Source organism: Panthera pardus, unplaced genomic scaffold, assembly GCF_024362965.1.
Source record: "Panthera pardus isolate Hobbes unplaced genomic scaffold, ASM2436296v1 HiC_scaffold_27, whole genome shotgun sequence".
NCBI classification, from domain to species: Eukaryota; Metazoa; Chordata; class Mammalia; order Carnivora; family Felidae; genus Panthera; species Panthera pardus.
This window is the reverse complement of record NW_026526843.1, coordinates 91904515-91917160: the sequence shown is the minus strand read 5'-3', so window position 1 is coordinate 91917160 and position 12646 is coordinate 91904515. Positions and strand designations below refer to the sequence as shown.

Genomic DNA, 12646 nt, shown 5'->3' with positions numbered 1-12646 from the left:
CTTTGAATGCCAGAATGCCCAGCATACACTAGGCAGTCAAGAAATGTTCGTTGGATGAATGGATGAGACAGTTAATCAAAGGTTTTGGAAACCTTATTCCTTTTTTAAACTCCCCGTTAGGAATCTCTCATCAGACTAGCAATTAAAAAACCTAGTTTCTGGTTTTGTATAACAGAGCTCAGTACCACAAATGTAAAAGGAAATGTTATGTGATGTATGAAGTGATCCCGGGTTGTTTGTTTCTTCTGGAACATAGAAATGTTGTGTTCAAGAAGGGTCTGGAGATGAGCCTATCTTTTAGAGTATTGTTTCTCCAAATTTGGCAGTATATTAGAATAAATAGTCACACGTTGAAAAAATATCAGAGTGGGGGGGGAGGGGAGACTAGAGAATCAGTACTTTTAAAAATCCTCCCAGGTGTTTCCAGCATATAGCCAAATTTGAGCACAGATGGTCCAAAGCTGTGCCTCTGAAACTCGGATCACCTGGAGATTTTGTGACTATGCAGACTCTGATCCACTAGGTCTAAGGTGGGGCCTGAAATTATGCATTCCCAGTAAGTTCCCTGTTGCATCACTTTGAATAGCTCATTTCTAATGTGTATATTTAAAAAATTACGTGTCAGGCATTAAACAAAGGGACGTAGAACTAGCATTTATTTAGTATATGCCAGGCACCATGCCGGTAACTTTACGTATATTATCTTGCTCAAAGTTAAAAACAATCACGTAAGAACATTATTACCCCTATTTTAGAAATGAAGAAATTAAGGTTTAGCTGACAAATCATTGCCTCAGTTTGGACAGCTGATTCCTGATAGAACATACAGGTCGGCGGTAGTTGTCGGAAACCATCCAATGCTGAGAAGTGTTGGGACATGTCTTTGTAGAAAACTGTTTATTGGATCGTTTGGGCAAAGTGTCAGTGATTTCACACTCTTGCTTCATGTAGTGTATCCAGGCAGGTAAGGAACATGGTACTGGGCGAGCTGCCAGATGGGTTGTACTCCCGCTGTTAAGATATCGGAGACGTACTGGTGAAGTTAGAGTAGAATGTGAATCAGTACTAATAGCAAAATAGTAGAGGCGGTGGAGGACGTCCGAATTCAAACGTAAAACACAAACGCTGTGGTTTTCAACTACTGATATCGAAAGATTACTGATGTTAGAGAAAGAAATTGTGTTTCCTCAGAGCATTTGGCTCTGACTCCTTGATTCTCTCAAGTGTTCTTCCAAGTGAAAATACCCCTTAAGTGAAGAGAGCTCTGTACCTCTGTTTTCTTTTTGTGTTCAGCGATGTTTTTTCTCCCTCTCCTTCCAGGAAGCTGAAAAATGAACTCTTAGAAGCAAAACGTAGAAGTGGGAAGACTCAACAAGAAACCAGCAGAGTCTGTGTCTACTGTCAGAGAAACCTGGGCTTAATATTCGACCGAGGAGACCCGTGCCGGGCCTGCTCACTGAGAGTGTGCAGCGAATGTCGGGTCTCGGGCCTTGACGGCAGCTGGCAATGCACCATCTGTGCCAAAGTCGCGTGAGTTTCTTGTCTTTGTGTGGAATTCCAGATTTGATGACTGAAACGATTGGAGTGGGGAAAGAAAAACAGAAAAAAGTATTTAAAATTTAGGGATAGAGAGTAGAATACAAATATAGCCCAACACAAGCTCAGCAATGCCTTTGTAGAATTCTGGAGAGGGGTGTGTGTGTGTGTGTGTGTGTGTGTGCGTGTGCGTGCGTGCGCGCACGTGTGCATGAGTAAGCATACACTAGCAAAATAGAGAACAATATTTTTAAAGACTGTAAAACAGTCAAATTGGAAGCCTGGCAGAATGAGGTCTCTTTCTACATTTGAAAACCATGCACAAGCTTTCTTCACTTATAGCCCCACTTGGCTCACATGTCTTCTCAGAAGGCACAGGCAGTTCCCTGAAGCCATCCTTAGATGTGTGGGGTGACTGGCAGGAAGAGTATGAAATATCCATCCAGCCTGCTTTCCACGTCACATGCGGGGCAAAGCTTTTTCTGCGTCTATTGAAATGAGCATATGGTTTTTATCCTTATTGCTTATTGCTGTGATGTATCACATTGGTTGATTGATTTGTGAATATTGACCCCCTGCCTTGCATCCTAGGAATAAATCCAGGTTGAGCATGGTGAATGATTTCTTTAATGTGTTGTTGGATTCAGTTTGCTAGTATTTGTTGAGGATATTTGCATCTATACTCATCAAAGATATTGGCCTGTAGTTCTCTTTCTTTTTTATTTGTAGTATCTTTATCCTGTTTTGGTATCAGGGTCATGCTGACCTCATAGACTGAATTTGGAAGGTTCTTCCCTCTACTATTTTTTTTAGTACTTTGAGAAGATTAGGTATTAGCACTCCTTAAATGTTTGGTAGATTTCAACTCTGTAGCCACCTGGTTTCTTGGGAATTTTTTGAGAACTGATTCAATTACAATTGCTGATAACCTGTTCACATTTTTTTATTTCTTCCTGATTTAGTTTTGGGAAGTTATATGTTTCTGTGAATTTATCCATTTTTCTAAGTTGTCCAGTTGTCCATATAATTTTTTTATAATATTCTCTTATAATTCTTTTGTATTTCTGCGGTATTGGTTGTTATTTCTCTTCTTTCATTTCTGTTTGAGTCCTCTCTCTTTTGCCCCCACCCCCACGCTTTAGGCATATATTGTCATACTTGACATTGTATTATTTCATGATTACCTTGATTGAATTTTATAGATAGGCTTAATTTTACTGGTTTTCTGCTTCCTACTTTTCTTACTCCTGCCTATGGTCTTTCTTTTCCACTCATTGAATCTCCTTTAACATTCCTTGTAGGATTGGTTTAGTGGTCATGAATTCCTTTAATTTTTGTTTGCAAAACACTTTATCTATCCTTCTGTTTTGAATGATAGCCCTGCTGGATAGAGTATTCTTTGCTGCAGGTTTTTTCTTTCAGTACTTAGGCTATATCATGCCACTCCCTTCTGGCCTGCCAAGTATCTGCTAAAAAAAAAAAATTAGGGAGCCTGGGTGGCTCAGTCGGTTAAGCGTCTGACTTCAGCTCAGGTCATGATCTCACAGTCTGTGAGTTTGAGCCCCATGTCGGGCTCTGTGCTGATAGTTTAGAGCCTGTAGCCTGCTTCGGATTCTATGTCTCCCTCTCTCTCTGCTTCCCCCCCACACACACACACACTTGTGCTCTGTCTTTCTCAAAAATAAATAAACATTAAAAAAAGAATTTACAAATTTCTTGGAAATTACTTAGAAAGTCCACAGTTTATATGTTTTCTATTCATTTCTTAAGGGTCTCCCTGAGATCCTCCACTCTTCTCAAACCCAGTGAGTATCTCTATGATGATTGCTTTAAATTCTCTATCAGGCATACTATTTATTTCCATCTTGTTAAGCTCTCTTGCTGTGATTTTGCCCTGTTCTTTAATTTAGGGCACGTCCCTCTGTCTCTTCATTTTGTCTAACTGTCTGTGTCTGTTTCTATGTGTTAGAAAAGTCAGCCATGTCTCCTGCTCTTAAAAGTGGTAGCCTTATGAAGAAGAAGTCCTAGAGTGCCCTGCGATGTAGTGTCCCCTTTTTACCAGAACCTGGTGCTTCAGGGGTGTCTCCTATGTGTTATGTGCACTCTACTGTTGTGGCTGAGCCAATTTGCCTTCAGTACACTTGTCTGCAATGGCTCTCTTTGCCTGTTGTGGGCAGGGTTTGGTCTCTCTGGGGTTAGTGGGCCACTCTGAGGCTGTCTTATTTATGCTTCATTTAAGTCAGACCTGGCATTTGCCAGGTATCCAAAGGCACCGAACTGCAGGGCACTCTCCCTGAGTTGTCCCCTGGGAATCTTTTGTTGGTGAGCGGTCCCTGCAGTCAGACCACGTGTCTTCCCCCCAGCCCACTGTTGGGTCTGTAGTGGTGTGTGTAGTTATCTTCCCCTCTTCCTGGGGCAGGGGTCACTTTGGAGGTTCACCGGCCTCTGTCAGGGCTGCTTTCACACTGCTAGGCTTGTGGCAACACTTTGGATGAGCTCTGGTCAAAGCGTATTGGAGGCGGCAGGTCCATAGAAGAATGCTAGGGCATGGCACACTGTTAGCAAGTTGATTCCCATAGATGACTGTGTGTCTAGATTGGGGGTGGGGCAAGAGAGGGAAATGGTGCCTTCCAGCAATTTTGTTCTAGAAGTCTCCCAATGATCCCTGCCCCTCCGGCACATGCTCTGAGATTAAGAAACAAGTCTCCGTCCCATATACCTCAGGTGTTTTTCAAACTGCTTCTCTGCTTTATCTCAGTGGAGCTGTTTGTTGTGCTCCTTAAGGATGGGGACTCAGTTTCCTTTCCCCCTCCTGGCTGTCCCAGAGCCACGCCCTCTGATTTTTAAAGTTCCAGGTGTTAAGCCCCGCTGATTGTAAGAACTCCGAAAATAAGGTCCCTCTGGTTTTCAAAGCCAAATGTTACGGGTTTTGTCTTCACCATGCAGGTGCCTGGTGTGGCGATCTCCTCCTCCATGCCTGCAGTGTCCCTTTCTCCCAGGGACAGTCCTGTGAGTCTGTTTAGCTCCGAACTGCATCTGTGCTCTTCCTACCCTCTTCAGTGTGTCCTCTTGTCCACATTTAGGTGTGGAAAGTCAGCTCCGCCAGTCTTTGGGTCATTCTCTGGTTAAGTACACTGGTGTGGGTGTTACCTAGTTGTATCCATGGGATGAGGTGAGCATAGGAATCCATCTTCCTCAGAATTCCCAAATCTGTATTCATTTTCTAAATGAAGTTTAGTCATCTGCAAATCAGGATGCAAAAATAATGTTAGACATCTTAATTTCACATGAAATCAAATCATTTCCTTTGGCTATTTCTCCTTATGCCTGTTGAGAAAAACTATCAAAAGTCGATCACTTTGCTTTCTTGTCGAAAATAACACGATACCTCTGTGAGTCAAGTAAGTAATGCAGAAGTTGCTGTTTTCAACTCTGGACATTTTTTAGAAAGTTTGTCTGAGTGTGTTGTAATAGCTTTCTCCAATTCTGCTCCCCTTAATTTGGCATTTCAGAGTTGGCTATAAAGGCTCTTCCAGTACAGTCAGATACTAAGTCACCAAGGAAATAATAAATTAATGGACAGAATTTTCTCAATTTTAGTTTTGTGTCTACACAATTTTGAGGGACATTTCTCTCTCCCCATTCTTAGTGACCACTAGCAGGCAACAAATCGAATTTAAAAATTAACAAGAAGCAAAGAAAGAGAAATAGAAAAACTTGGATGGAGACTAATGTCCTTGTTTTTTATTGACCCTTATACAAATGGCCTTCTGGGTTTCTTTTATTAGAGTTAACTTACACAAAAGAACACAAGTAACAAGTATACAGCAGAGGTTCTCAATTTCAGCATTACTGATATCTTGGTTGATATAATTTGGAGAGTGACAGTGTCTAAACGCACCGCAGGATGTTTAGCAACATCCCTGACCTCCACCCGCTAGATGCCTGTAGCACCCCTCCTCCACCTTCCATTGTGACAATGAAAAATTCCTGCAGATGGTGCCGAATGTCCCATGAGGAGGAAAATTTGCCCCTGCTGGAGAAGCACTGGTGAACGACTTAGGGAATTGTAACAATTTCTGTGCCGTTATCTCTAAAGTAAAGAAGTAGAACATTATTCATACTCCAGAAGCCTTTCCCATTCCTCCTCCCAGTCACTGCTCCCTTTTCTATCTCCCAAAAAGAAACACTATCCTGCTAATGCCATAGATGAGCTTTGACTCCTTTATACTTTATGTAAACTTAATGACATGGTGTGTATTTGTTTGTTGATAACTTTGTTAACATCATACTTGTGAGACTAATGTATTTTGTCACCTCTATTAGTCATCTATTCGTTTTTACTGTTTGGTAATGTTACAGTTTAGAAGTATACATGAATTAGGGGCGCCTGGGCAGCTCAGTCGGTTAAGCGTCCGTCTTTGGCTCAGGTCATGATCTCACGGTTCGTGGATTTGAGCCCCACATTGGGCTCTGTGCTGTCCACACAGGGCCTGCTTGGGATCCTCTGTCCCCCTCTGTCTCTGCCCCTCCCCTGCTTGCTTGCATTCTCTCTCTCTCTCTCTCTCTCTCTCTCTCTAAGGTAAACAAACATTAAAAAGAGAAATATACATAAATTGATAAACTATTCTATCATTAATGAATATATGGGATGTTTTCAGTTTTCACCTCTTACAAATAATGTTACTATAAATATTCTTGTACATGTCTCTTAGCACACATGTGTATGCATTTCTGTTGGATATATACATAGGACTAAAATGGCTGTGTCACAGAATACGCATGTGTTCCATTTCAGTAGATGATGCCAGATCAAATTTTAAATTTTCCAGAGTGGTTGTGCCACATTACCTTTTCATTGGCAGTGCACGGACATTGTAATTGTTTACATTTTTACTTTTTTGCTTTTATAATTTTGTTGAATGTATAGTGGAGTAATTTACATTTTCTTTATTACTAATGAGAATGAGAATATTTTCGTATATTTATTGACCATTTGAACATCCTTTCTTGTGAAGTGCTAGTTCAAGTCTCTTGCCTATTTTTCTGTTGTCTTTTACTGACTAATTTGAAGAACCTCTTTATATATCCTGCATACAAACCACGTTGGTTATTTCTGTTATACTTTTCTGACTTGCCTTTTTACTCTTAATGGTGCCATTTAATGAACAGAAATCTCGAATTTTTAGTGGCTCAATTTGTTTATCTCTTCCTGTTTGATTAGTGGGATTTTTTTTTCTATATCCTGTTAAAGAAAACTTTCCCTAATTTTCAAATCATAAAAATATTCTCCTATGTGATCTTCTGTATCGTTATAGGTTTAACTTTTACCTTTAGACCTACAATCTGCCTGGAACTGATTTTTGCGTATGCTTATGATTTAGGGATTTATTTTTATATTTGAATATGTATATGCACATGACCCAGGAACATTCATTAAAATGATCATCATTTTTTCACTGTTCTACAGTGTCACTTTCACAAACCAAGTATTATTTATGACTAATCTAACATTCTGCCAGTGCTGCAGGTTTGATTATTGTAGTTTTAAAATAAAATTTTATATCCAGTAGACTTGCAACCCTGTTCTTTTTGTTCAGAATTCCCTGGTTATTATTGGCCCCTGGCATTTTCATATAAATTTTAGAATCAGCTTAACAGTTCCCACAAAATAAACCCTATTGGCATTTTTATAGGAATTGTATTATATCCACAGATGCTTTGGGGGGAGTATTGACATCTTTCAGAATTTAGTCTCTCTATACATAAACACTATGTGCCTATTTATTTGCTTTTAATTTCTCTCGATAAAACGTTATAGTCTCTGGGTACAACTTTTACACGTTATTAGATTTATTCCAAGTATTTGATTTTTATGTTATTCCAGACAGTATCTTTTTAAAATGTTTATTTTTAAGAGAGAGAGCAAGCGAGCAAGTGCATGAGCAGGGGAGGAGCAGAGAGAGAGGGGCACAGAGGATCTGAAGCGGACCCTAGGCTAACAGCAGTATGCCAAATGTGGGGCTTGAACTCACAAACTGTGAGATCATGATCTGAGCCGAAGTCTGACGCTTGACTGACTGAGCCACCCAAGTACCCCGAATAGTATCTTTTTTAAATTTTATTTTCTAATTGTTGCTATGTGGAAATACAATTGATTTGAATAGTCTGACCTTGTATTTAGCAATCTTTTTAAATTTACTTGTTGTTTATAACAGTTTCTGCGGAGCCTTTCAGATTTTATTTATATACAATCATGTCATCTGTGAAGAATGACTTTTATTTCTTCCTTTCTAATACTTGTATCTTTTTTGCCATATTGCATATTTGTTTTGAATTTTATTGCTTTCTGCCTTCTTTATTTGTTTCCTTCTTTTTGCTTTCTTTAGATTTAATGTATCTTTCACTAGTGACTTTTTTGCATCATGGATATTTAATTTAGAAATTGTGAATATAATTAATATGTTTAATAAAAGTCACTTTAAAGCATGGCCAGTCTATAAAAGAAGGTTATTTCAGAATAATATCATTCCATTTCCCTACGTGTATTGGATGACTTTTAGGTGAATAAATGTTATAGCCTTGCGTCCCCCTATGGAATCCTCTCTATGACATTTACTCTGGACTGAGATTTGGATCCCAACTCCTTCTCAAGTGACTTTAAAGCTGTGATGACTCAAACTTTTCAAGTTTCTATATTCCCTGATATTTGAATGGATATATTCTCATCCTTTAGTACATCTAGGTTCCATATTTTATATCTCGTTCTCCTTTTTTTCCATTTTTTTCATTAATGATTTTTTTGATTCAGGTGTTTAGATACTTGCTTTCCTAGCCTTTGTTTTTTCTAACATATGCATTTCAGAATATAAATTTTCCTGTTTTCACTGCTTGAGCTGCATCCCACACATTTTTATGTCAATTCATTTTAGTACCTTTACTGCATTCTGTTTAATAATTTCCATCATCTTTTTTGATATGAGATCTTTATAATTGTCTTTTTTCTAATTTTATAAAACTTTATCTCTTTTTGATATTGATTTCTAGCTTAATTCAATGTGGTCAGAGGAAATTCTCTGATTTCAGTCTTTGAAATTTGGCTCAGCAAATGGTCAGTGTTGTTAAATATTTCCTATGCCATTGAAAGAAAAAATTCTGCAGTGTTTATTTGAATATCCTAGATATATCTATTAATGATGTTTGTTAATTGTGTTGTCCAAATCTCCCATATCCTTACTGATTTTTTTAATCTGTGTATTCTATCCAATATTGAGAGAGGTATATACTAACCTCTCTCAATTAATGATTATGGATTTTCTATCCTTTTAGTTCTTTTTTTTAAGATTTTATTTTTAAGTAATCTCTATACCCACTATGGGGCTCAAACTCACAACGCCAAGATCAAGAGTCACATGTTCTACCAACTGAGCCAGCCAGGCGCCTCTCTATCCTTTTAGTTCTGATAATATTTTATTTATATATGTTAAAGTGATCGTCTTGAGTGCTTAAATATTTTGGATTTTGATATTTTATAGGTGTACATTATGAAAACTTGATCCTGATGGCAAGTTATGATTTTTTTCCTTAACGTTTATTTGTTGTTATGGCTGCAGCAGCATTTTGTGTGTGTGTGTGTGTGTGTGTGTGTGTGTGTGTGTGTGTTTCTTTTAGTGTATGATTGGTAAATCCTCTTTTATCCTTTTACTTTCAACCCTTCTGTTTCCTTATATTTAAGGTGTCTCTTCTGTAAGTAGCATATAATTGTGCACGTGTGTGTTAAATCCTATCCAACAGTTGTCATTAATTAAGATATTTATTCGATTTGTACTAAAAAAGTTACTCATACATTTTACTTAAAATCTACCACCTATTTACTTGCTCTTTGTCCCATGTATTCCTTTCTTTATTTCAAATTATTGGCCTTCATTTAGGTTGTCTAAGTATTTTTTTCTATTTCTCTTCTTTGTTATTTATAGATTTTTTTTATCACTCATCTAGTGATTACTTGAGAGATTACGACATACATTCTTGACTTACTAAAATCTAATATAAATGAGTCCTTTTGGCAGTTCCAAGAAATACCAGAATGTTAAAATCCTTTAACTCCTTGTACTCCCCTTCTAGTGCTATCATACATGTAAAATATCTGCATATCTATCTGTATCTATACGTAGACATACACATGTATTTGTACTTACAGAGATACACATATACACTTTGTCTTAGCCCATTCAGACAGCTGTAACAGAATAACACTGGCTGGGCGGCTTATAAACAACACAAATTGATTTCTCACACTTTTGGAGACTGAGAAGTCCAAGATCAAGGTTCTGGCAGATATGTTGTCTGCTGAAGGCCTGCTTCTTGATTCATAGACAGCTGTCTTCTCATTGTGTCCTCACATTGTGAAAGGGGCAAAGAAAGTCTCTGGGCTGTCTTGATAAGGGCCACAGTCACCTGCCAAGGGCTTTACCCCCAAATACCAGGACATTGGAATTGTGTTTCAACATGAATTACAAGGGGGACACAGACATTCAGACTAACATACTTAATCACATAAGACAGTACTGTTATTTTATAGTTAATATTTACTTAGATTTACTGCACTGTTACCCTTTCCATTGCTCTGTATTTTTATTACTACATTTTGTGCTTCCTTCTGGGATAGTTTTCCTCTTGCCTAAGGGTTACCCTTCAGTGTTTCCTTTAGTGTAGTTCTCCTGGTGATAAATACTCAGTTTTTGTTTTTGTTTTTGTTTTTTTTAGCAATGCTTTACTTTATCCTTAATTTTCAAGCATGTTTTTGCCAGTTACTGAACTCTAGGTTAGAAGTTACTAACTTTCACTTATTTGAAGACCTTATTCCATGGACCTCTGGTTTCCAATGCTTCTGTCAGGAAGTAAGATACCACTATATTGTTGCTTTTTTGAAGGTACTATTGACCCTTGAACAACGTGGGGTTAGGGGCACTGATGCCCCACATAGTTAAAAATCTATGTATAACTTTTGACTCCCTGAAAACTTAATAGCCTCTCTTGACCAGAAGCCTTACCAGTAACATAAACCATTTATTACCACATATTTCGTATGTTACATGTGTCATATACTATATTTTGACAATAAAGTGAGCTAGAAAATCATAGGGAAGAGAAAATACATTTATATTACTGTACTGTATCAATACTGTAAGCTAAGTTTACACCATCTGTTTACAAGATGAATCATCTGTCAGTACCTACATCAATATTGTCTTCTTTGATATAAAATACTGTAGATATTATATATATTACATATATATATTAAAGATATATATGATATCTTTGAATGTTAGAAGATGGTAAGGAAACTAGTACATTGTTCATTGTATGTTAAATATCACTCACCTTATGCCTATGTGAGCATAGGCTGACCACTTCCATACATGTCTTGCACAAAATGTTCCACTCAGTGAATACTTAGGCCATGATGATGATGACACAAAATGTCTCATATGTTTCTTAACAGCACAGTTAATTAGATTTTCACACAGAGACACACACACATGTAACAGATAAGTTATTAACTCTATGAACATAGAAGTTTATTAACTGTACAGCATGATGATTATTTACTATTCATTAAGTGGAAGTAGATCATCACAGAGGTCTTTGTCCTTGTCGTCTTCATGTTAAGTTGGCTAAGGAGGAAGAGGAAGGGTTGGTTTTGCTGTCTCAGGGCTGGCAGAGGCAGAAGAGGTCGAGGAGGTACAAGAGAAGGCGGGAAAGACAGGCACCCTCAGTGTAACTTTACAGGAATCCATTGTAATTTCTGACTTTTTTGCTTTTTCATTTCTCTAAAAATATTTCTCTATGGTACCAACCCTTCTTTCATGGCTTGCTTTAGTTTGAGTGCCCCTATCATAGAAGGGTCCGTGTTGTAAAAGAAACGAAAGCCATGTTGAGTAACTGAGACTCCTCTGCTCAATTAGCTAATTTCAATTTGTTTTCTGGCACCACTTCTTCTATGTCTTACTCTTCATCATCTGTTCTTGTTCAGAAGTGCTTATCTCCATCAAGTCGTCTTCTGCTAATTCCTCTGATGTGATGTCTGTTAGCTCTTGAACTTCTCTAAGATTCATACCTTGAAACCCTTTACTCCTCACCTTTTTTGCCATTATCAGAATCTCTTTCGTGATTTCCTTGGCTGGCTCTGTATAAACCCCGTGAAGTCACGTACAACATCTGTACACAGTTTTCGCCAGCAGAAATTTATTATTTTGGGCTGATGGCTTTCGTGGATTTTCCTATAACAACAGTGGCATCTCCAGTGGTGTAATCTTCCCATGCTTTCATGTTTTCTCTATTAGGGTTCTCTTCCATAATGTTGACATCCATTCCATAGAGTACCATGTATAATGAGCCTTAAAGGTCCTTATGACCCCCTGCTTTAGAGGCTGAATTAGAGATACTGTGTTTGGGCACAAGTAGACTACTTCATTGGTGTTGAACTCATGGTCTTCTGGGTGGTCAGGGGCATTGTCCAAATCAAAAGAACTTTAGAAGGTAGTACTTTACTGTCAAGGTGTTTCCTGACTTTAGGGACAAGAATCTTTGAAACCAATTTAAAAGCAGGGTTCTCATTGTTAACACCTTCTTGTTGTACAACCAAAACACTAGCAGCTGATGTTTATCGTTTTTCTTCAAGGTTAGGGGTTTAGCGGCTTTATAGATAAGGGCAGTGCTGATGATAAACCCAACTGCATTTGCACATAAAAGTACAGTTAGCCTATCCCTTCCTTTCTTGGATCCTAGTGTTCGCTTCTCTTCGTTACTAACAAATGTCCTTTGTGGTATTTTTCCCCCAGAATAGGTTACTTTCATCTGCATTAAAAACCTATTCGAGCAGGGGCGCCTGGGTGGCTCAGTCGGTTGAGCGTCCGACTTCGGCTCAGGTCATGATCTCGAGGTCTGTGAGTTCAAGCCCCGCATCAGGCTCGTGCTGACAGCTCAGAGCCTGGAGCCTGTTTCAGATTCTGTGTCTCCCTCTCTCTCTGACCCTCCCCTGCTCATGCTCTGTCTCTCTCACTCTCAAAAATGAATAAATGTTAAAAAAAAAAAAACAAAAACAAAA

General features: G+C 38.3%; 1 protein-coding gene across 8 annotated transcripts in view; it reads left to right on the top strand.

The window, feature by feature from the left end:
- The window catches only part of SYTL5 (synaptotagmin like 5), a 270623-nt gene that overhangs the window by 178602 nt on the left and 79375 nt on the right, over nucleotides 1-12646 (top strand). For all 8 annotated transcript variants that reach the window (XR_002071899.2, XM_053891719.1, XM_019417276.2 and 5 more), the window contains exon 3: nucleotides 1321-1530. Coding sequence is in view for 7 of the 8 variants with exons in the window: in XM_053891719.1 (XP_053747694.1) it covers nucleotides 1321-1530 (210 nt within the window). In the remaining variant the exon portion in view is untranslated. The remainder of the gene's footprint in view (nucleotides 1-1320; nucleotides 1531-12646) is intronic.